Source organism: Salvelinus fontinalis, chromosome 34, assembly GCF_029448725.1.
Source record: "Salvelinus fontinalis isolate EN_2023a chromosome 34, ASM2944872v1, whole genome shotgun sequence".
In the NCBI taxonomy this organism is placed as follows: domain Eukaryota; kingdom Metazoa; phylum Chordata; class Actinopteri; order Salmoniformes; family Salmonidae; genus Salvelinus; species Salvelinus fontinalis.
This window is the reverse complement of record NC_074698.1, coordinates 28,901,025-28,925,408: the sequence shown is the minus strand read 5'-3', so window position 1 is coordinate 28,925,408 and position 24,384 is coordinate 28,901,025. Positions and strand designations below refer to the sequence as shown.

At 41.8% G+C, this 24,384-nt stretch overlaps 1 protein-coding gene across 4 annotated transcripts in view; it reads left to right on the top strand.

Moving 5' to 3' along the window:
- The first annotated feature begins 10,200 nt into the window (after positions 1–10,200).
- LOC129833668 (nuclear GTPase SLIP-GC-like) overlaps positions 10,201–24,384 on the top strand; it is a 33,121-nt gene continuing 18,937 nt past the window's right edge. Inside the window, exons 1-8 of one of the 4 annotated variants that reach the window (XM_055898405.1) lie at positions 10,201–10,269; positions 19,409–19,484; positions 19,730–19,857; positions 20,216–20,267; positions 21,014–21,085; positions 21,268–21,370; positions 21,486–21,705; positions 22,524–22,760. In XM_055898405.1, the coding sequence (XP_055754380.1) occupies positions 19,418–19,484; positions 19,730–19,857; positions 20,216–20,267; positions 21,014–21,085; positions 21,268–21,370; positions 21,486–21,705; positions 22,524–22,760 (879 nt within the window). In that variant the 5' untranslated portion in view covers positions 10,201–10,269; positions 19,409–19,417. Of the gene's footprint in view, positions 10,270–13,146; positions 13,236–13,709; positions 13,743–14,678; positions 14,781–19,408; positions 19,485–19,729; positions 19,858–20,215; positions 20,268–21,013; positions 21,086–21,267; positions 21,371–21,485; positions 21,706–22,523; positions 22,761–24,384 lie in introns of those variants that run through there. The other 3 variants (XM_055898406.1, XM_055898407.1, XM_055898404.1) reach the window with 3 other exon arrangements.

Genomic DNA, 24,384 nt, shown 5'->3' with positions numbered 1-24,384 from the left:
AACAATAAAGGCCCTGTTTATACAGCTTTTTAAGCATGGTTTTGGTCCCAGGAGTAGATGATGATGATATAGGCAGTGATGTCACCAGGGCGCGACTTAGGGTTTAATAAAACCACTGGAGACCTTTTGGTGGGGGAAGAACTTACTCAGAAACATGCGTGCTATGTTCCTGTTTGTCAACTTCTGTCTGCAATTGCATTAATAAAGGTTTTTGAATGATTTAATTAAAGATATTGTCATAATGCTAATTTCACCAATGAACCAATGATTGACAAAGAAGGACGTAAGGAACAAACTCTAACAATACCCTGGCTAGGGGCGGTGACTCCTGTCTACCCACCAACATCCTAATACCCTGGCTAGGGGCGGTGTCTCCTGTTTACCCACAACATCATAATACCCTGGCTAGGGAAGGTGTCTCCTGTCTACCCCCAACATCATAATAGCCTGGCTAGGGGGCGGTGTCTCCTGTCTACCCCCAACATCCTAATACCCTGGCTAGGGGCGGTGTCTCCTGTCTACCCCCCAACATTCTAATACCCTGGCTAGGGGCGGTGCCTCCTGTCTACCCCCCAACATCCTAATACCCTGGCTAGGGGCAGTGTCTCCTGTCTACCCCCAACATCATAATACCCTGGCTAGGGGCGGTGTCTCCTGTCTACCCCCCAACATCCTAATACCCTGGCTAGGGGCGGTGTCTCCTGTCTCCCCCCCAACATGATGCAGATGATAGTAAATCCGCTTTTTCTGTGAGAGCTTCCCATGTCTGGAATACACTGCCATCAGACACACATAACTGCACCACATATCACACTTTCACAAAATGCTTGAAGACATGGCTTAAGGTCAATCAGATTTGTGAACATGGTCCCTAGCTGTGTGTTGCCGCTTTCCATGTCTGTTGTCTAACTTGTGAGGTGTGGAAACACTTTGTTGCTTTTATGAATTTTGTCTTGCTGCTTTTTGTTCTATGTTGCTCTGTCTGTATGCTACGTCTTGCTTGTCCTATGTTGCTATGTCTGTATGCTATGTCTTGTTCTATGTTGCTATTGTCCATATTGTAATTGTTTTTAATAACCTGCCCAGGGACTGCGGTTGAAAATTAGCCGGCTGGCTAAAACCGGCACTTTTACTGAAACGTTGATTAATGTGCACTGTCCCTGTAAAAATAAAATAAACTCAAACTCAAACTCAAACATCCTAATACCCTGGCTAGGGGCGTTGTCTTCTGTCTACCCCCCAACATCCTAATACCCTGGCTAGGGGCGTTGTATCCTGTCTCCCCCCCAACATCCTAATACCCTGGCTAGGGGCGTTGTCTTCTGTCTACCCCCCAACATCCTAATACCCTGGCTAGGGGCGGTGTATCCTGTCTACCCCCCAACATCCTAATACCCAGGCTAGGGGCGGTTTCTCCTGTCTACCCCCAACATCCTAATACCCTGGCTAGGGGCGGTGTCTCCTGTCTACCCCCCAACATCCGAATATCCTGGCCCAAGGCGATGTATCCTGTCTACCCCCCAACATCCTAATACCCTGGCTAGGGGCGGTGTCTCCTGTCTACCCCCAACATCCGAATACCCTGGCTAGGGGCTGTGTCTCCTGTCTACCCCCCCCAACATCCTAATACCCAGGCTAGGGGCGGTGTCTCCTGTCTACCCCCAACATCCTAATACCCAGGCTAGGGTCTGTGTCAGGACTGTAGAGGCTTTACCCACACAGGGGCACACTGTGACCGTCTGCAGTGCCAAGGTCACTCTGCCCCCCTGTAGGGAACACATGCTCCCTGGAGGGTACTGCTAGGGTGAGAGAGAGCACTGAGAAGTCAGGGGGGACTGGAGAGTACAAACTGACTGTTTTCAACTGTTTAGGTTCAGCATATCACAGGTGTGCTGTGCAAAGACAACATTTAGTCTCAGGGCAGGGAAAGGTACTGTACTTCACAGTGGGCTGAGTGTGTTGTGGTGGGATCAATCATCAATGCAGTCAGACTGAATTTATTACCTGAAACCATGCTTATATCTTCACTGACTGTAAACGTCAGAAGGCACCCAGAAGAACCCATGATTGCATGGCACAGAGCTCAGCAGAGAATAACACAGCACTGCCTACAGACATAGGATCTTAATTAGAGCCAGTTTGCTACGACAGGAAAATAAGCAGATTATAATTACGTGGATTATAATTAAATGTATATTTTTGTAGGGGTTGATAAAGGTTTCGTAAGGGAAAATCTAGTCTGATATTTTTAAACCTCAAATATACAACAAATTCTACATTTCCTGCAAGGGGCTGATTCAATCAACATGTAGTGCATGATATTATTTGTGTCCTGGTCCTATAAGAGCTCTTTGTCACTTCCCACGAGCTGGGTTGTGACAAAACTCACACTCATTCTTATGTTTAATAAATGTATCGTATAGTGTGTGTGTGTGTGTGGCAGGCTTACAATGATGGCAGAAATCAACATTTGAGAGTGCGCTGACCCTGGTGCTAAAGGGGGTGCTGGAGATTGAATGTTTGAAGGGGTACAGGACTATAAAAAGTTTGGGAACCACTGATTTAAACAAACTCAAGCGAAATAACAAAATTACATAATGTCATTTTCTGATTATGTCTACATGTGACCTTTGTGGAGTGAAATGTGAAACTACTCTGAAGCATTGAGAAAACATTGTGTCGGGAGCACTTCAGGTATCCAAAAAATAGCACATCTATGTGTTTCTGCATAAAGCCTTTGTCATGACGTTGCCCTCTTTGGGTACAGCAAGCCCCATCCCCCTCTCCCTGCCTCCTACACACAGGCTGCTGTGGTCAGAGAGGTCGTAAATTCCTGAGGAGATGATCTCCTCATGGCCACAGTATAGAGACAGTGTGAAGTTTCATAGAGAACAAAGGAATTTCTTCCACCTCACAGAACTTGAGGTCCGAACAACATTTATGTTCCTGAGAAGGTATAAAAGATCGGTGAAGAATCCAGCTACGAACTGGTCCGTTTTGGTACAAGTTTGTAAAACTCATGAGAGACGGTGCGGCCACATTACCATAACGCTGTTTATATAATAGCCTCAGATCTGAGGTTTACATCTAATTGTTGTATAAGATGAATGAGTGAGGATGATACTGTTTGTAAAATTGTGTAATGTGATTTTGGACTGTTTAATGAAGGAAACTCCAATTCCCTTTTGAGTTTAACTAAATCAGAGGACCGCCCATGAGCCCAGTTAGGGTCGGGCATATTGGGACAGGCCCTTTTCTGCCGTTCCGAATAAAACCCCCACTCGGGTTTTCTATCACCAGACCATGTTTCTCTCAATCACGAGAGGACAAAGGTTGCAGACCAGCTTATCTCGATAACGAGAGGGCCAAGGTATGAGACCAGACTGCTGAATCTTTTAACCATCCCACGTGGTTAAACTCTTAGACTATCGATACCGACAGAATAAGAACAAGTCTTTGATATTAATTTCTAGTCTGCAGCTAGGAATTCGATATCATTGAACGCGAAGAACAACAACCGCCAAAACATCTATCCATAACGACATGAATGAATGTCACTCTGAACTATCCACTCTAACCACGACAGAGAGAGAGAGAGAGAGAGAGAGAGAGAGAGAGAGAGAGAGAGAGAGAGAAGACGAAAACTCTCCAACAGAAACTAACTTTTCAGCAGAGATCCCGACGACACACTGAGCGTAAATATATATATTGATTGCAATTGTTCCCGAATGAGTGAGCGTTCATGTGCAAAGGATTAGCGTTGCAATTGTTATAATTATCAACTCTGTAGTGACTTCTCAGCTGACCCCCACTCCCCTTTTGTCTAACAAGCCGGCATGCCGGTTTAGCCCACTAGGGCACAATCCCCTATCATTTCTTGTAACCATATTTACTTTGTTTGTTTGTTTATGCATTTCTGTGAATTACTTAGTTAGTAAATAAATGATTTAAGACAATTGATGTATGGATGACTCATAGTGAAGACAGGGTTTGTGCAGATAACCAACAATTTACGACGTTTGGAATGAGACTAACGTGAGGTAAAATAAATAATTAATTAATTCGAAGACTAATTGATCAGATATAAAATATCTGAAAAGTTATATTAGGAAAATTATAACTTTGTAATCTGAATATTTTCCTTGGTGCCCCGACTTCCTAGATAATTACAGTTACATGATTAATCAGTTTAATCGCGTAATAATAATTACAGAGAGTTATTTGATAAATAAGTCTTCAGTTTAATGATGCCAAAGACACGACACCTTCATCAGGGTGTCATGACTGTCCTGATCAGGTCAGGGTACAGGAGACCACAACCCTACAGATTACCTCTCAACCCCAACAGAGGAGGAGAGATCTAGGGGGTCTGAAGATGTGGGGGTTTTATGACCCCTCACACCCATGGTAATTCTGAAGCCACAGACCACATTCCTTTGTCCCTCTCACTATGGAGGACCAGCCTCAGAACTGTAAACATGCAATAAAGGGACTTTGGAACAATGGTTTCCGTCAACTACAATGGTGGTCATGACGATAGATGGAATATGAAAATGTATGTCATTTTTGTTTTGTTATTAAAGGTTAATAGATGACGTTATTATGAAAACATTGTAACGTTAAGAGTTTTCCTCGTATATGCTTGATGTTTATACATTGTACGTTGTGTGGAAAATGTCCAAATCAAAGAGAATGTTTCGGTAGAGATGAAATGTGAAGTTAGTTGTCTAAAATTGGATTTGAGTAAAATCTATACCTTGCCCCTCAAACCTGGTACGCCCAGAGAATTGCCCTGAAGGTGGTTACGCCCACTTCTGACCCGAGGGTATAAAACCTATGAGTGCAGAATTAACAGACATGACTAAGTGACCTGAGCTGCAGCCAAAGGTCTAAAAGGTCAACGAATCCAAAACGCAACAAGTTGAAGACAAAGAAATATTTTTCTACCCATGCTACGGATGAGTAGCGTGTCTAAGCGGGTGTATTCAAGCCGAACCACCTAGCCTCCACTCCCCATCGAATCGTGGTATCTACACTCTTTCATCTTTACGCTGTGAGCTCTGAGCTACAGAGCTATCTGTCCTCCGAAGACCCCTTCCAGAGCAAGGACAAGGGAACAGGCCAGTAAGCCAAAAGGACACGAACATCGTGAGGACACATAGAGAGGTGCGCAGGAGAACGGTCCACGCAGGAAAATCCACGGAGACCCTCCACAAGTAATTACATCATTATATTCTGACTCATAACAGCGGCAGTTTGGGGCAAGGCTAGGGTTAGAATGAGCATAGCTGACAATTTCACCCAAATGTATATTCCTCTTGTGTACTTTCTCTCTTTCTCTCTCTTTTAAATCCCCATTTTGGGTAACACGCGCCCTAGTGTGTTGGCCCGTTATACTAAGTTCTAATCAATAGCCTAGAATGTGTTTTTGTGTATGTGTATCTTTTATCATCATTTTAGCTTTTTAGTAAATAAACATTCAACTAAGATTGGTGTGGTGCGAATTCATGAGTGAGACCCGGGTCCGTGCAGAATCCCGGGCTATACGACGTTCAGAACGAGACTGTTAGAGGCAACTGGTTAATTAGTGGCTGTGGTAAAATCGATATTCTGATATTCTTTGAGTTAATTTGGGAAATAGAAACTCAATAAAAACTAGTTTTCCCATGGTGCCCCAGGTTAATGAGTTAATAATTGCTTGATTCAGTTAATCACGTAATTAGAAACTTGTAATCAGTCGATGAGCAACAGTCGCCACATTAACTAATACAACGTCACGACAAGGGTTTAAGTCTACGAAAAGACAAATATTTAAACAGAAACCTTTTCTTAAATCAAATCAAATGTATTTATATAGCCCTTCTTACATCAGCTGATATCAAAGTGCTGTACAGAAACCCAGCCTAAAACCCCAAACAGCAAGCAACGCAGGTGTAGAAGCACGGTGGCTAGGAAAAACTCCCTTGGAAGGCCAAAACATAGGAAGAAACCTAGAGAGGAACCAGGCTATGAGGGGTGGGCAGTCCTCTTCAGGACATGGCCAAGATGTTCAAATGTTCATAAATGACCAGCATGGTCAAATAATAGTTGAACAGGTCAGGGTTCCATAGCCGCAGGCAGAACAGTTGAAACTGGAGCAGCAGCACGGCCAGGTGGACTGGGGACAACAAGGAGTCATCATGCCAAGTAGTCCTAATGTCATGACTTTCGCCGAAGTTGGTTCCTCTACTTGTTCGGGCTGCGTTCCGCGGTCGGCGTCGCCGGTCTTCTAGCCATCATTGATCCCTTTTTCATTTTCCATTTGTTTTGTCTTGTCTTCCCACACACCTGGTTTCAATTCCATCATTACATGTTGTGTATTTAACCCTCTGTTCCCCCCATGTCCTTGTCCGGAATTGTTTATTGTAAGTGCTTGTGCATGTTATTTCTGGTGTGCGCCGGGTTTTGTACCCATTGTATTGATTGTTCTGTTTACGGTGATTTTTATTATTAAAACTGCGCCGTTGTAACACAGTTTTTGCTCTCCTGCGCCTGACTTCTCTGCCGCCAGTACGCACTCCTTACAGAATTCTGGACCAAACTTATGGAGTCAGCAGGAGCAGGGTACCCTGGGTATAGGGGTGGAGGAGCGCATCCGGGAGCACGCAGCAATGCTCCACCATCTTGGCACCGTCATGGACCGGGTTGTCCAGACAATGGATCACTGGGAGAGACAGGGAGTTCTACCAGCGCCTCCACCAGCACAACCGGGGTCTCCACTACGCACCCCTCCTTCTCCTGGTCCCAGTGGGATTTGTCTCTCCCTTCCCCAGGAATACGATGGGATGGCTGCGAACTGCCAGGTTTTCCTGTTGCAGCTAGACTTATACCTGGCAACCGTCCACCCGGCTCCTTCGGGCCGTGAGATGGTGTCCGCCCTTGTCTCGTGCTTCACCGGGAAAGCCCTGGAGTGGGCCAACGCAGTGTGGAGAGAGGGAGATGCGGCGTTGGACCAGTTTGAGGAGTTCACCTGCCGTTTCCGGGCAGTCTTTGACCACCCACCCGAGGGTAGAGCGTCGGGGGAACGCTTCTTCCATCTGAGGCAGGGGACGAGGAGCGCCCAGGAGTTCGCCCTGGAGTTTCGGATCCTGGCTGCCGGCGCGGGATGGAACGACAGGGCCTTGATCGACCATAATCGCTGCAGTCTGCACGAGGACGTCTGTCGGGAGTTGGCCTGCAGAGACACCACCCTCACATTTGACCAGCTGGTGGACCTGTCCATCCGGCTGGATAACCTGCTGGCTACCCGCGGACGTTCAGATCAGGGTCTGTTGGTTCCATCCCCCCGCACCCCCTCTCCGATACCCATGGAGCTAGGAGGGGCGGTGCGCAGGGAGACCGTAGGGGGTTCCAGCTAGGGCACCATCTGTGGCCGCAGAGGTCACACTGCCGGTCGGTGCCGGGTTGGTTCCTCTGGTTATCGAGGCAGCAGGCAGGGCGCTCTGGCGTCACCCCAGGTGAGTAGGCACCATTCTCACCCAGAGCCCTCTGTTGCACATATATTCCGCGCATTCCCGGCATAAGACGCTCGTTGATTCAGGCGCGGCTGGGAATTTTATAGATAGATCGTTCGCCCATAGTTTAGGGATCCCCATTGTTCCCGTGGCTGTGCCTCTCCCCTTTCACGCCTTAGATAGTTGACCATTAGGGTCAGGGTTGATTAGAGAGGCCACCGCTCCTCTGGGCATGGCGACGCAGGGAGGTCACAAGGAGAGAATTAGTCTCTTCCTTATTGACTCTCCTGCATTTCCCGTGGTGCTAGGCCTACTCTGGTTAGCTTGTCATGACCCCACTGTTTCTTGGCAACAGAGGGCTCTCACGGGGTGGTCGCGAGAGTGCTCGGGGAGGTGTTTAGGGGTTTCCGTTGGTGCTACTACGGTGGAAAGTCCAGACCAGGTCTCCACCGTGTGCATTCCCCCTGAATATGCCGATTTGGCTCTCGCCTTCTCCAAAAAGAAGGCGACTCAATTACCACCCCTTCGAAGGGGCGATTGTGCGATAGATCTCCTGGTAGACACTGCACTTCCCAGGAGTCACGTGTCACAGGCGGAGACGGCGGCTATGGAAACATTTGTCTCCGAATCCCTGCGTCAGGGGTACATTCGGTCCTCCACTTCACCCGCCTCCTCAAGTTTATTTTTTGTGAAGAAGAAGGAGGGAGGTCTGCGCCTGTGTATTGACTATCGAGGTCTGAACCAGATCACTGTGAGGTATAGTTACCCGCTACCGCTCATAGCCACAGTGATTGAGTCAATACACGGGGCGCGCTTCTTCACCAAATTAGATCTCAGGAGCTCGTACAACCTGTTGCGTATCCGGGAGGGTGACGAGTGGAAGACGGCTTTCGGTACCACCTCAGGGCACTATGAGTACCTCGTCATGCCGTACGGGTTGATAAATGTGCCATCAGTCTTCCAAGCCTTTGTAGATGAGATTTTCAGGGACCTGCACGGGCAGGGTGTAGTGGTGTATATTAATGACATTCTGATATACTCCGCTACACGCGCCGAACATGTGTCCCTGGTGCGCAGGGTGCTTGGTCGCCTGTTGGAGCATGACCTGTACGTCAAACTGCGCCGTTGTAACACCGTTTTTGCTCTCCTGCACCTGACTTCTCTGCCGCCAGTACGCACCCCTGACACCTAAGGCATGGTCCTAGGGCTCAGGTCCTGCTTAGTGTCACAGCGGTCAAAAGGAGGAGACCACGGCGCAGCGTGGTATGCGTACATTCTTCTTTATTCTAAGAATGAACACTGAATAAAACGAACAAAATAACGAAACGAACCGTGAAGCTATACAAATAAGTGCTGACAGGGAACTACACATAGACAAGAACCCACAAATACCCAAGGGAAAATGGCTACCTAAATATGATCCCCAATCAGAGACAACGATAAACAGCTGTTTGTGATTGGGAACCATACCAGGCCACCATAGACATATATATAGCTAGACCTACAAAAAAAACTAAATATACAAAAACCCTGGACAAGACCAAACTAGCATGCCCACCCTAGTAACACCCTGACCTAACCAAAATAATAAAGAAAACATAGATAACTAAGCCTCAACTGGTGCTCCCTACACAGTAGGTGCTCCATTATTCCAACATGATTGTAAAAACAATGTTTTGGCCTACTGTATTTTGCTTTGACACAGTTTAAAGGTGAGGTGTGACTGATTAGTACATCCATTAGGAGTGACTCTTTACTTGCACCCTTCACCATGTATCTTTGTAATTATATTTCTTACAGTAGGTACAGCAACTGTTGTTAAGGGAAATGTTGTCCGTGCTCAACATTTCACAAGACTGGAAATAAACACTGTATTGAAAATGTTGATCCCAAAGGTTCTCTTCTTGTTAGGTTTTGAAAAGTGTGTTATTACATTGTGTGTCTAAAACTATGTTCACTTCTACATCCTCATAACTTCATGTCCAGTTCTTGTTTATCTTCTCTTGTATTTAAACATTTGTCTGTGGACTTGATCCCTCTGAATGTTAATACACAACTACATACTTCATTTTGTGAAAGTGGCCTCCAAAGGTCATGCACTAATTTCCACTACTGCACGCCAGAACTTCTTATTAACCGTGCATTTAGAATAGATACACTAACTACAGATACATTATGATAATGGATATTGAATAAAAATAACTTAACTATTTATTTTTCTAATGGTGCCAGTGTGGTATAATTGTTTTGTATCATGTCATTTTTTCCCTACCGAAGTAGAAAACTGCTAAATAACTTGCTGTTTTGGCAACACTTATTATTATTAGGTTTAAAACACTCAATAAAAGATGCAAGAAAGCTATTTTCTTAAATGATCAGAAAAATATAATTTTGCCGCTAAAACCATTATCTTGAAACATTACATTTTTTACATGAACATGTTACAGGCAATAAATTATGTAGTTGAATAAAGCCAACGTTATTTTATGACAGGATTTTTTATTAGTTTAATTAGTTTAAGCACTATTGTTGAATCACAGTAATATACTGAGCAAGGTCATTCTATTTTATAGAGGGGAAATTAGGGTTAACTACCACACTGAGGGGTTTTTTGTAGCTTGAATATGAAAACCTGTCAGAACAAGTCAAAGAACAGCCACACCCATACTGCTGTACTCCTTTATCCAACGCCACATACATTGTTCAGTATGTTTGTTTGCTGTAGAGAGGTGTGTCAGTAGCACAGAATACATTTGTAGAAGATTGCCTTTATGTGGTAAGTATCAGCATGTTTTTGTTTAAACTTTCCAAACATTTCACGGTTAACTCTTTTTGATCAATGTGGGCTCATTTACAGAAGTGATGCTTTACAGATATTACAAATCTGTTCTACAAAAGAAAAACGTTTTTAAATGGCCAAATCACCTTTAAGTAAGGTCAAACCAAATATTGAGTTGATTTCAATGGATTTTAGTTGATTTGGCCATGAAGTATTTAAATAGAATGGTTTCGCCTATCACTACCAATGATTGTTAGCTAAATGACCAGTTCTTCAGTCCCATCGACTCTTTTCACGGTAAGGAATATACTAAATCAAATCAAATTTTATTTGTCACATGCACCAAATACAACAGTGAAATGTTTTATTTATTTATTTTATTTAACCTTTATTTAACTAGGCAAGTCAGTTAAAAACAAATTCTTATTTACAATGACGGCCTACCAAAAGATAAAAGGCCTCCTGCGGGGACGGGGGCCTGGGATAATTATTTATTTTTAAATAATACTATATAAATATAGGACAAAACACACATCACAACAAGAGAGACACAACACTACATAAAGAGAGACCTAAGACAACAACATAACAAGGCAGCAAAACATGACAACACAGCATGGTAGCAACACAACATGACAACAACATGGTAGCAACACAACATATGCTTACTTACAAGCCCTTACCACCAATGCAGTTTTAAGAAAAATAAGTGTTAAGTAAAAAAATATAGGTAAAAAACACAAGAATAAAAATAGCAAGTAATTAAAGAGCAGCAGTTAAATAACAATAGCAAGGCCATATACAGGGGGTACAGAGTTAATGTGCGGGGGCACAAGTTAGTCTAGGTAATTGAGGTAATATGTACATGTAGGTAGAGTTAAAGTGACTATGCATAGATAAACAGAGAGTAGCAGCAACGTAAAATAGGGGGGGCAATACAAATAGTCTGGGTAGCCATTTGATTAGCTGTTCAGGAGTCTTGGGGGTAGAAGCTATTAAGAAGTATTTTGGACTTAGACTTGGTGCTCCGGTACAGCTTGCCGTGTGGTAACAGAGAGAACAGTCTATAACTAGGGTGGCTGGAGTCTTTAACAATTTTTAGGGCCTTCCTCTGACACCAACTGGTATAGAGGTCCTGGATGGCAGGAAGCTTGGCCCCAGTGATGTACTGGGCTGGACGCACTACCCTCTGTAGTGCCTTGCGGTCGGAGGCCGAGCAGTTGCCTTACCAGGCAGTGATGCAACCAGTCAGGATGCTCTCGATAGTGCAGCTGTGGGACTTTTTGAGGATCTGAGGACCAATGCCAAATCTTTTCAGTCTCCTGAGGGGGAATAGGCTTTGTCATGCCCTCTTCACATCTGTCTTGGTATGTTTGGACCATGATAGTTTGTTGGTGATGTGGACACCAAGGAACTTGAAGCTCTCAACCTGATCCACTACGGCCCGTCGATGAGAATGGGGGCGTGCTCGGTCCTCCTTTTCCTGTAGTCCACAATTATCTCCTTTGTCTTGATCATGTTGAGGGAGAGGTTGTTGGCCTGGCATCACACGGCCAGGTCTCTGACCTCCTCCCTATAGGCTGTCTCGTCTTTGTAGGTGATCAGGCCTACTATCGTTGTGTCATCAGCAAAATGAATGATGGTGTTGGAGTCGTGCCTGGCCATGCAGTCATGAGTGAACAGGGAGTACAGGATGGGGACTGAACAAGCACTCCTAATGGGCCCCAGTGTTGAGGATCAGCGTGGCGGATGTGTTGTTACCTACCCTTACCACCTGGGGTTGGCCCGTCAGGAAGTCCAGGATCCAGTTGCAGAGAGAGGTGTTTAGTCCCAGGGTCCTTAGCTTAGTGATGAGCTTTGAGGGCACTATGGTGTTGAACGCTGAGCAGTAGTCAATGAATAGCATTTTCACATAGGTGTTCCTTTTGTCCAGGTGGGAAAGGGAAGTGTGGAGTGCAATAGAGATTGCATCATCTGTGGATCTGTTGGGGCTGTATGCAAATTGGAGTGGGTCTAGGGTTTCTGGGATAATGGTGTTGATGTGAGCCATGGCCAGCATTTCAAAACACTTCATGGCTACAGAAGTGAGTGCTACGGGTCGGTAGTCATTTAGGCAGAGAATTGTAAGGGAATTCTGCCCTATTTGCACACAAGTGACCACAGGAAACTTCTTTGATCAGAGGTTAGTTTGTTTCATAAGGATTGCAACCTGGAGTATACAAGCTAGACTCTCAGCACAAAATATGGTGTTTTCCCTTTTTATCCCCTACTGAGGATCACCCTGCCCAGGATGATGTCCCTTAACTGTAATACCATATAAGCTCATAATTAATAGTTGCTAATACAAAGATGTCTCTGCTAGGCGGAGTTCAGCTTATTGTTATTTGCAGTTAGTTTCCCAATCCTTCTTCCTCCTATTGCTATCATGTGCTAGCAGAAGTAAGACTGGAACATAGTATCAACAGGAACTGAAAGTATAGTTTCAACACACACACACAGACATCTGACTTTTGTACAGTTGACCTCTTCATGCACTTACAAAGTCTCTACCACTGATTCTTAATCTCAAGCTAAAGCAAAACATTAATCATTGTTCTTTTGTAATTACAGGTGTTCCTATAATGTACAGATATTATAACGTTCCTTTCAGTTCTTGGGCACAGGGACTACGGTGGTCTGCTGAAACATGTTGGTATTACAGACTCAGTCAGGAACAGGTTGGAAATGTCAGTGAAGACACTTGGCAGTTGGTCAGCGAATGCTCGGAGTTCACGTCCTGCTTGTTTTGTAGCCTTTGTTTTGTCCCGTTTCAACAGAGGTAAATCTTGGATAGCTTTCACCAGATGATGTACAGTTCGAGAGATCAAGCCAAATGCTGGCGTTAACTATTCTTTTCACCTCAATCCAACTAGACCTGAATCAAACAAGATGTAACCAGCGGCTAAACAATTGTAGACTGATATGTGAGTTTTTTATTAGAGTCAGTATATAGTAATGTGACGATATTGATCTGTCAGTTTCCCCAGCTAATACCCTAATTTTCACACTGACCGCAATATACAGCACGACAGGCTTCGCTGTCATTGTGCACAGTACACAAAACTATGTTAATCTTGTCTTAGCAGGATCAGATGGGGAGCAGTGGTGGAAAAAATACCCAACCGTCATTCTTGAGAAAAAGTAAAGATACCTTAATAGAAAATGACTCAAGTACCAGTAAAATTCTACTTCAGTAAAAGTCTAAAAGTATTTGGTTAAAAATATACTTAAGTATCAAAACTAAAAGTATAAATAATTTCAAATTCCTTATATTAAGCAAACCAAATGGCACCATTTTCTTGTTTTTTTTATTTACGGAAAGCCAGGGGCACACTCCAACACTGAGACATCATTTACAAACAAAGCATTTGTGTTTAGTGAGTCCGCCAGATCAGAGGAAGTAGGGATGACCAGGGATGTTCGGTTGATAAGTACGTGAATTTTTGTATTTTCCTGTCCTGCTAATCATTCAAAATGTAACAAGTCCTCTGGGTGTCAAGGAAGATGTATGGAGTAAAAAGTACAATACTTTCTTAAGGAATGTAGTGAAGTAAAAGTAAAAGTAGTCAAAAATATAAATAGTAAAGTACAGATACCTAAAAAAACTACTTAAGTAGTACTTTAAAGTATTTTTACTTAAATACTTTACACCACTGATGGTGACAGGTGTCCCAGCAGGGTCAGACAGCCAGGGAAGACCAGTCTACAGAGGTCAGGTGAATTTATCACTTGTCACAATATATGGATACAAAGTTTCTTCTTGATGATGTTTGTTATGGTTACATAAGACAGAAGGTTATGTAACTATGGTTGGTCGGGTGGATGGGTTGACGTATAACACAAACATCTAGTTACTTAGCATTTTAGCTAATTAGCAAGTTTGCAACTACTTATTCTTTTTATCAACTTTGCAATTACTTAGCATGTTAGCTAACCCTTCCGCTAACCTTAAATACACTAAACCTTTTCTAGCATGAGAGCTACTTTCAAACAATGAAATATGTCTCGAGCTACAGATTTCTTTCTAGCTTTCAAATAGGAACATTTTTATCTTATCCTCTCCCCTGGGTCCTTAGTGTACAATAGAAAGTTGTGCACTATGTTTTCGGTCAATATACCAGGTAAAATAATGGTTAATAAACAACTCTAGGGGGGCCCTATAAAATCTGTGATTTTCCCCACAAAATTCTGTTTTATATTTCCCCCCCGTTGTATTTTTCCTGGTTTTATATTACAATTGTTAATAGAGAAACAATACAAGTGGATGTCATGTTCTGAGTCCATGTCAACTCTTAAATCCTATTGCGCATCTGGCCCTTTAATTGCACATCTAGCAAGTGAGGAATGTGCAGTCTAAAGTGCCAGTCTAGTGATGGTTCTGTTCTGCTGCTGCTGATTTCATGGCAAAGTTTGCAAATAACAAATAATCGATACAAATGATATACTTCCTCGTGATATAATTCTGCCAGGTAAGCCTACTTTGCAATTAACATTTGATTGAGAAGGTTTTGGGAAAGTATTTCTGTCAACACACAAGATGGTTATTACATCAACTGGCTACAGACGGAGTGAGAAACGGGCGCACCACACAGACAGACAGGGGAGATATTGCTGGAAATGAATGTTCAGATATTGTGTTAGGTTTTGCTTTTTAAGCCGATAGTGGCTAACCAGGGATAGAGTAAAGTCAATGTTGCGTTGATTACATAGTAGCTGGGAGCTTGCGGGTTCTGATACTTGTGAGATTTGTTTAACACAGTTTGTGGTGCATAACGTGAAAATTGCATGTACTTCGAGAATTGTTTGGCGAGCTACAGTACTGTAGTGTACCAGTTGGCTGTAGTGTACTTGTACAGATATTGCAATGTTTTGACCAATTGGTAGGCTATATTTTATAGGTCACATTAAGAAGATAACAATCCATCATTAGTTTTTTTCTGTGTTCAACCAATGTGGTAGAACAGAAGGAGTGAGTACAACTAAAGTATGACGTTTGAGCGTTTTTGTTCTGTAAAACAATCCAGAGAGAAAATGTTGCTGTTTTAAAGCTCATTTCCTCCAATTCTACACATATTGCCATGGGGAAGAAAGAAAAATGTCGTTTTTTAGCAAACTACATGCTGTTTTACACATTTCGCAATGAGGCTAAGAGAATTTTGCATTTTTAAGCTTATTTCCTGCAATTCTGACTCATAGCCCTTCTAGACGTATATTTAGAACAACAAAAAGTAAACAAACATGCCCACAGTCATCAAGCTAAGTAAGAGATCATTATTAAATATGTTTAACCCAATCAGTCCCACCGTAACGCCGGCGCATGTTTTAAAACTTCTAATACATTGTGAACATTGTGTGTTTGAGCTACAGATTTCTGGGTTGACCCATTAGATTTGTCTATTTCTTCCGTAGATACCAACCATTAGTCTGTGTGATTAACGGAGGCTGAGCTAGAGTGGGATTTGTGAAACAAGGCGGATCCCAAATGGGACTATCATGCCAAATACTGTCCCCGTGTCACAATGGGATCCGAGAAGCTATTAGCGTCCGTTTCTTATATTAACAGTGTGATAACCTAATGCGTTGAGTTTATTACAAAAACGTCCGTAGAGTCCAAATGGTTTGAGCTGTAAAATATTAAAAGATATATATGATAAATATGAGACTCTCATAAACATGTTTTGCTCTGACACGCACAAGCTATACTAGTGATGGGTCGTTCGCGAACGAGTCGGCTCTGGCTCTTGTAGGTGAACGTTGGGAGCCGGCTCGCATATCAAAAGAGCCGAATCTATTTATAAAAATATAAAAGCAATTAATAAATGAATCATCAAACGATTTAAATGAATATAATTAACTCGTTCAAAAAACGAAAAACGAAATAAAATAATATAGGCCTAAATGCTCAAACGCACACATTCGTTCTGACTGTCTGCTCAGACTAACGGCCTCACCTGTTGTTCCTGTCAATCAGACACACAGTGTCAACCAATGAACCAAAGATGCGCGAGGGAGGGCCGACCAACTCACTCACAGTCACACACTTAGCAGCCGGGGAGAGAGAGGAAAATGAGTCGGAAGCACAGTAGCATTTGGATGCATTTTAATAATGTAGACAACATTAGAGCACAGTGTAGAATTTGCCAAAACAAAATCTCATATAAAGCCGGTTCCATGCACAACCTACACCGGCATATGCCAACTGTCCACAGGTGTTTATATACAGTCCTGTCCAAAAGTTTTGAGAATGACACATATATTAATTTTCACAAAGTCTGCTGCCTCAGTTTGTATGATGGCAATTTGCATATACTCTAGAATGTTATGAAGAGTGAGCAGATGAATTGCAATTAATTGCAAAGTCCCTCTTTGCCATGCAAATTAACTGAATCCCCCAAAAACATTTCCACTGCATTTCAGCCCTGCCACAAAAGGACCAGCTGACATCATGTCAGTGATTCTCTTGTTAACACAGGTGTGAGTGTTGACGAGGACAAGGCTGGAGATCACTCTGTCATGCTGATTGAGTTCGAAAAACAGACTGGAAGCGTCAAAAGGAGGGTGGTGCTTGGAATCATTGTTCTTCCTCTGTCAACCATGCTTACCTGCAAGGAAACATGTGCCGTCATCATTGCTTTGCACAAAAAGGGCTTCACAGTCAAGGATATTGCTGCCAGTAAGATTGCACCTAAATCAACCATTTATCGGATCATCAAGAACTTCAAGGAGAGCGGTTCAATTGTTGTGAAGAAGGCTTCAGGGCGCCCAAGAAAGTCCAGCAAGCGCCAGGACCGTCTCCAAAAGTTGATTCAGCTGCGGGATCGGGGCACCACCAGTACAGAGCTTGCTCAGGAATGGCACCAGGCAGGTGTGAGTGCATCTGCACGCACAGTGAGGTGAAGACTTTTGGGGGATGGCCTGGTGTCAAGAAGGGCAGCAAAGAAGCCACTTCTCTCCAGGAAAAATATCAGGGACAGACTGATATTCTGCAAAAGGTAAAGGGATTGGACTGCTGATGACTGGGGTAAAGTCATTTTCTCTGATGAATCCACTTTCCTATTGTTTGGGACATCCGTAAAAAAGCTTGTCCGGAGAAGACAAGGTGAGCGCTACCATCAGTCCTGTGTCATGCCAACAGTAAAGCATCCTGAGATCATTCATGTGTGGGGTTGCTTCTCAGCCAAGGGAGTGGGCTCACTCACAATTTTGCCTAAGAACACAGCCATGAATAAAGAATGGTACCAACACATCCTCCGAGAGCAACCATCCAGGAACAGTTTGGTGACGAACAATGCCTTTTCCAGCATGATGGAGCACCTTGCCATAAAGGCAAAAGTGATAACTAAGTGGCTTGTGGAACAAAACATTGATATTTTGGGTCCATGGCCAGGGAACTTGTGGTCAATCCTCAAGAGGCGGTGGACAAACAAAAACCCACAAATTCTGACAAACTCCAAGCATTGATTATGCAAGAATGGGCTGCCATCAGTAAGGATGTGGCCCAGAAGTTAATTGACAGCATGCCAGGGCGGATTGCAGAGGTCTTGAAAAAGAAGGGTCAACACTGCAAATATTGACTCTTTGCATCAATTTCATGTAATTGTCAATAAAAGCCTTTTCCACTTATGAAATGCTTGTAATTATACTTCAGTATTCCATAGTAACTTCTGACAAAAAATATCTAAAGACACTGAAGCAGCAAACTTTGTGGAAATTTATATTTGTGTCATTCTCAAAACTTTTGGCCACGACTGTACATTATAAAGTTATACTTTAAATGCAAATGATTAATAGCATTCTTTTTCATAACAAACCAATGCATGTTTAAATACATTGTGGTTAAGGTAGAGTATGATTTAATTTAATAATTTAATTAGAATTGTTTTAACACCAATCATAATCAAACTATCGCAAAATGTTTGACTTGAAAAAATACAACAAAAAATTTAAAGAGCCGTTTGGGAGCCAAAAGACCTGTCTATTTTTGGTGAGCTGAGCTGGAATGCCCATCACTAATACAAGAGTCGTTAGAAGAAGGTAAGGGGTTCTTCTACATAGAAGATAATAGGAAATATTATTGTTCTACTTGTAGCCCCGGGTTGCCCTGGGAAAAAAATGGTAAAATACTTAATTGTGAGGCTAAATACAAGGGACATGCAGATAAATGAGTCAGATAAATGAAAAGTCGATTTTTGCAGGGGTCTCTGGAGTGATAGGGTTAAGTGATTGATAAGGTAATTCAATAAGCTGTGTAGATACAGTGCCTTCAGAAAGTATTCAGACCCATTGACTTTTTCCACATTTTGTTATGTTACAGCCTTATTCATAAATCGATTAAAACAATTATAATCCTCAGCAATCTACACACAATACCCCATAATGACAAAGTGAAAATAGGTTTTTAGAAATGTTGCACATTTATTAAAGATAAAAAACAGAAATTCCACAATCCTGTTTCGGAGCGCTACGGAAAATTCCTTCGACCTCATGGCTTTGTTTTTGTTCTGACATGCACTGTCAACCCTGGGACCTTATATAGACAGGTGTGTGCCTTTCCAAATCATGTCCATTCAATTGAATTTACCACAGGCGGACTCAAATCAAGTTGTAGAATGAACCTACGATCTTGTCTCATCGCTGCAACTCCCAAATGTGCTCAGGAGAGGCGAAGGTCGAGTCATGCATACTCCGAAACATGACCCGCGAAGCTGTGCTGCTTCTTAACGCCCGCTCGCTTAACCCAGAAGCCAGCTGCACCAACGTGTTGGAGGAAACACGTTCAACTGACGACCAAACTCAGCTTGCAGGCGCCCTGCCCGTGCGATGAGTCGAGTAAAGCTCCCCGGCCAAACCCTCCCCTAACCCGGACTACGTTGGGCCAATTGTGTGCTGCCCTATGGGACCTCGGTCACGGCCGGCTGTGACACAGCCTGGGATCAAACCCCAGACTCTAGTGACGTCTCGACACTGTGATGCAGTGCCTTAGACCACTGCGCCACTCAGGAGTCAATCTTGAGCAATCCGGATTGATTTATAGCTCTTTAACTAATTTGTCTTATTTAATTTAATAGTAATTTCTTGTTTCATTTACTATTCATAGGGTAGTGTCATGGACGACTATGTGAAAAGGAAGTTACAAGAATGGGTACTCAGTGAGTACATTGACAACTTTAAAGGTAAGGTAATTGGATATCACATAATAAATATAGGCTTCAAAATATGCACTTCAAATAAAGCGGGACCCACATAATAAATACCCTCTTCTAATACATAGCCAATCAAAACATGATAAACACACAACTGTTTAATAGTTCTCGCCATGTAATCCTACTCACTCGCATTCCAAGTGCACCCCTGTCTGCCCTAATTAGACTGCAGACTCCTATTTTATTATGATTCCATTTTATAATTGTACTTTTAGGTCAACAAATTTCAGAAACAAATTTCAAGCTCCTACTTGGTGAAGAAAAAGCACAGGAGGCCTTGATTCCAACTTGGGGACCAAGGCTTCTATTCAAAAAGAAACTTGAAGAATTATGTAACAACCAGGTATGTAACAAGCTATTTTATAGATTTAAGATGGCATAAGATGGCTTTGTTGACCCTATAGGACCAAGTATTTTAAGGGATATGAATTAGTTATTTAAGTAATTTTTGTAATTTCTGTTAAGTTAAATTTGTGCAAACTACAAGGGTTAATGCAAGATTTTGGTAATTAAGCCCCAAGTTTTGCGAAACATTTCTAAGTAACATTAGTGCAATGACTGGAAGTCTACCGGAAAATGCTATCTTTAACCATTTTCCCAAATACAGTAGCATACACATCTCAAACTAAAGATTTCTATGACAAAACTATTTGAAGGTATTTTAATTAACCTGTTGATGATTATATTTGGTTGTTTTTCAGATTGAGCCCTCAACCAGCAAGATGCTATCTCCCTGTGCTACCTTTACTCCAGGTACAAAAGCTATTGAGCACATATATTGTGAATATATGTGTTTGTTTATCATTGTTTTGTATTATTATTAAATATATATATAATTGTGCCTTGTGTGTGATATAGCCCTTTACAAATTAAATAAATTAATATTATTATTGTTATTAATATTATTACTATTATTATCATTATTATATTGCTTAATATGATTAACTATTACAAATATAAAACATATTTGAATTAGATAAAATTGTAAAATCCTATTTCCCATGTAAATTAGCCTTTGAGTGATCAAAACATTACCCCTAATATATAATGCTCAGAATTGGAGTGTACCCTTTCTCTCGTCTTTAACCATTAGTAAGGCTGTTGGACAGACTGCATGGGCAGGGGGATAATATTCATAAACTCTCCTAGGTTGTGATTGACAATAAGATGCTGTGATGTTGCATCTTGCCCCAATAAGCCAATAGTTAGCTGGCTGAACTCAGATTTTTGACACAGAGGAGGAAGCCAGTCCTTTTCTGATCTAACTTTATTAATGTACAAGCAACAGTCATTTTTCATATTTTGATCACCCCTTGAACTGTTTCATCTAAACATCATCCAATTTGATGTAAAACAATGGTTTTGACTGTTGAGGACCTTAAATGCATGCCAATACTGAATAATACCAATATTATTGGCATAGCAACTACTGCACACACATACTGTACACACACACAATATTTAATCCATGTCAATATTGATGAACTGCTGATTTTCAGGCAAAAGGAACACTGATGAGGCTAATCCACCAATCGCCAAACGGCTTTGTGGCACTTCATTGGGAAGAGCAGGTAGGAGGCTAATAATAATTTGCATATTAAATGTTGAAGTACCACACCATTTTTAGGTATTGTCTTACATTCTAAGCTTCAAGAGTACCTTTTTCCAGTGTGGTATTTCTCCTACTTTTAGAGTAATCTATTTTTGGTTCCATTAGAAGGTTTGTAACGTGTGTTTACTCTGCCTGGAATAGATGGCTTGACAAAGGAAAAACAGATCATGAAACGGGTCAAAGGCAAACTCCAAAGCAAACCTGCCGATCAGCAAAGTTCATTGAAGTTCAAAGAATTCCTTAGGCAAGTATTTCTAGTGGGGAGCAGTGAATTGCATGTAGAGATACAGTATATTACCTAAATCACTTCAATTATTTAAATTGAGGAGAACAATAACATTTTCTTTCACTTCTAACAGCCATAAAATCAAAGTGTTGGAGACTGACAAAAAAGAGGTAGTGGGTGTATTTGGGAAGACTGGGGCTGGCAAAAGCTCTTTGATTAACAGCATCTTGGATAAGGGAAATTTACTGCCCTCTGGAGACGTCAGTGCATGCACCTCAGTCATGATTCAGGTGGAGGCTAACATGACCAGGGACGGAAAATACACTGCAGAGATTGAGTTCATTACGCACGAGGTAATAATCTGTGTTTCATATGCCTTTATTTAAAGGTTGAGTACATCATTTTAGAAGCTTGCAGGATGCATTGCCTACCAACAACAGCTGCAAATCCCCCAAAATGTTTTGAAGTTTACTTTCCTTGCTTTGTCTAACTACACTATCTTGAATCTAGCAAATCATTTTTGTGGTGTGGTATTTATGTATTTATTTTTTCATAGCACAAACATTTGCTAGCAAGTTCCTCACATAGGCTTTAACCATAGGGGGAGCAGGAGGGGAGGCAACATTGGCACAGCGGGACAAATTCCCATGATTCTATGCTAGATTCCGACCAAACAATTAGTATGACAGCTAAAATGGCTTGTATGACAGCTAAAAAAAATACATTTTCTACATTATGTCATTCTCTAATTATAAACTATTTACATATAATAGGAATTTTGGTACATTTGTATACAACATATTCTATTTACACGACTTTAAATCTCTTAATGGACACCTTGAATGTTTTATGCAGGTCCGGCCTTAGCTTTTTGGGGGACATAAGCAAGATTTGGTTGGGGGCAAAACATGTTTCATTTTACTATTTTATTTGAAAACAATTACACAAAAATGATTTGATATGGATAATGATTTGATATCAAGATTTCTATCCTGGGTCTTTAAACATGCCATTTTATAGGTTAAACATAATGTTCAAAGTGTTTTTGTTTTTCTCCCAATGAATTCCCTGTGTACTTTAGATTTTCTAGACATGAAGGGACATATTCACGTCTTAGATATAGCTTTTGTGAAGAAAGCATTTTTTCATGTATTTTACTTATATTCACTAGGAATGGGAAGAGGAGCTTCAGTCCATCTTAGCAGAGAGAAAATCAGAAGAGGGAAATGATGACGAGAAGGAGGACAGTGGTGGCGACACAGATGAATATGATGATGCTGATAAGATCTATGCATTGTACAGAGAAGATGGAAATGAGGCATCTGTGAACAATCTGATGGACAGCAGGCACTTCAAATCAATTCCAGAGTTTCTCTTAGGAAAAAAGAAAGAATTTAAAACATCTCAGGTAGGCATATTAGATTGTAATTATATAAAACCATACATCTTTGCAAGGAAGATAACACAAAATGCCTTAAAAGTAATTTTTTCACAGGTACCAGCTTGTGACCAGTCTTCGCTAAAGGACTTGTTGCACTTCCCTGCGCTGTAAAATTAGGCTTAGCACACATTTTCGTTAGCATATCGCTGGTACAAGAAAATTAGTATACTCTGGGGTCTGAAATTATTGACACCCTTGATAAAGATGAGCAAAAATGACTATAAAATTACTAATTCAAATACTGAGATATATTGTATGCTCAAACAAATTGGGAAATTATATTATTTTATACTAATACAATTGCTCAGAGAAATGTTTTTTCTCAAAAATTGTTTTATGAATTGGAGAAAACATTGGGTGGGTTCATAGACCAATGCTTTCAAATCCTTGATATTCTTTGTCTGCGAAGTACAGTTGAAGTCGGAAGTTTACATACACCTTAGCCAAATACATTTTAACTCAGTTTTTCACAATTCCTGACATTTAATCGTAGTAAAAATTCCCTGTCTTAGGTCAGATAGGATCACCACTTTATTTTAAGAATGTGAAATGTCAGAATAATAGTAGAGAGAATTATTTATTTCAGCTTTTATTTCTTTCATCACATTCTCAGTGGGTCAGAAGTTTACATACACTCAATTAGTATTTGGTAGCATTGCCTTTAAATTGTTTAACTTGGGTCAAACGTTTCAGGTAGCGTTCCACAAGCTTCCCACAATAAGTTGGGTGAATTTTGGCCCATTCCTCCTGACAGAGCTGGTGTAACTGAGTCAGGTTTGTAGGCCTCCTTGCTCGCACACGCTTTTTCAGTTCTGCCCACAAATGTTCTATAGGATTGAGGTCAGGGCTTTGTGATGGCCACTTCAATACCTTGACTTTGTTGTCCTTAAGCCATTTTGCCACAACTTTGGAAGTATGCTTGGGGTCATTGTCCATTTGGAAGACCCATTTGCTTTAACTTCCTGACTGATGTCTTGAGATGTTGCTTCAATATATCCACATAATTTTCCTACCTCATGATGCCATCTATTTTGTGAAGGGCACCAGACCCTCCTGCAGCAAAGCACCTCCACAACATGATGCTGCAACCTCCGTGCTTCACGGTTGGGATGGTGTTCTTCGGCTTGCAAGCGTCTCCCATTTTCCTCCAAACATAAAGATGATCATTATGGCCAAACAGTTCTATTTTTGTTAAATCAGACCAGCGGTTTTAGAGCAGTGGCTTCATCCTTGCTGAGCGGCCTTTCAGGTTATGTCGATATAGGACTCGTTTTACTGTGGATATAGATACTTTTGTACCTATTTCCTCCAGCATCTTCACAAGGTCCTTTGCTGTTCTGGGACTGATTTACACTTTTCACACCAAAGTACGTTCATCTTTAGGAGACAGAACGCGTCTCCTTCCTGAGCGGTATGATGGCTGCGTGGTCCCATGGTGTTTATATGTTTGTACAGATGAACGTGGTACCTTTTTTATTTCACCTTTATTTAACCAGGTAGGCTAGTTGAGAACAAGTTCTCATTTGGAACTGCGACCTGGCCAAGATAAAGCATAGCAATTCAACACATACAACAACACAGTTACACATGG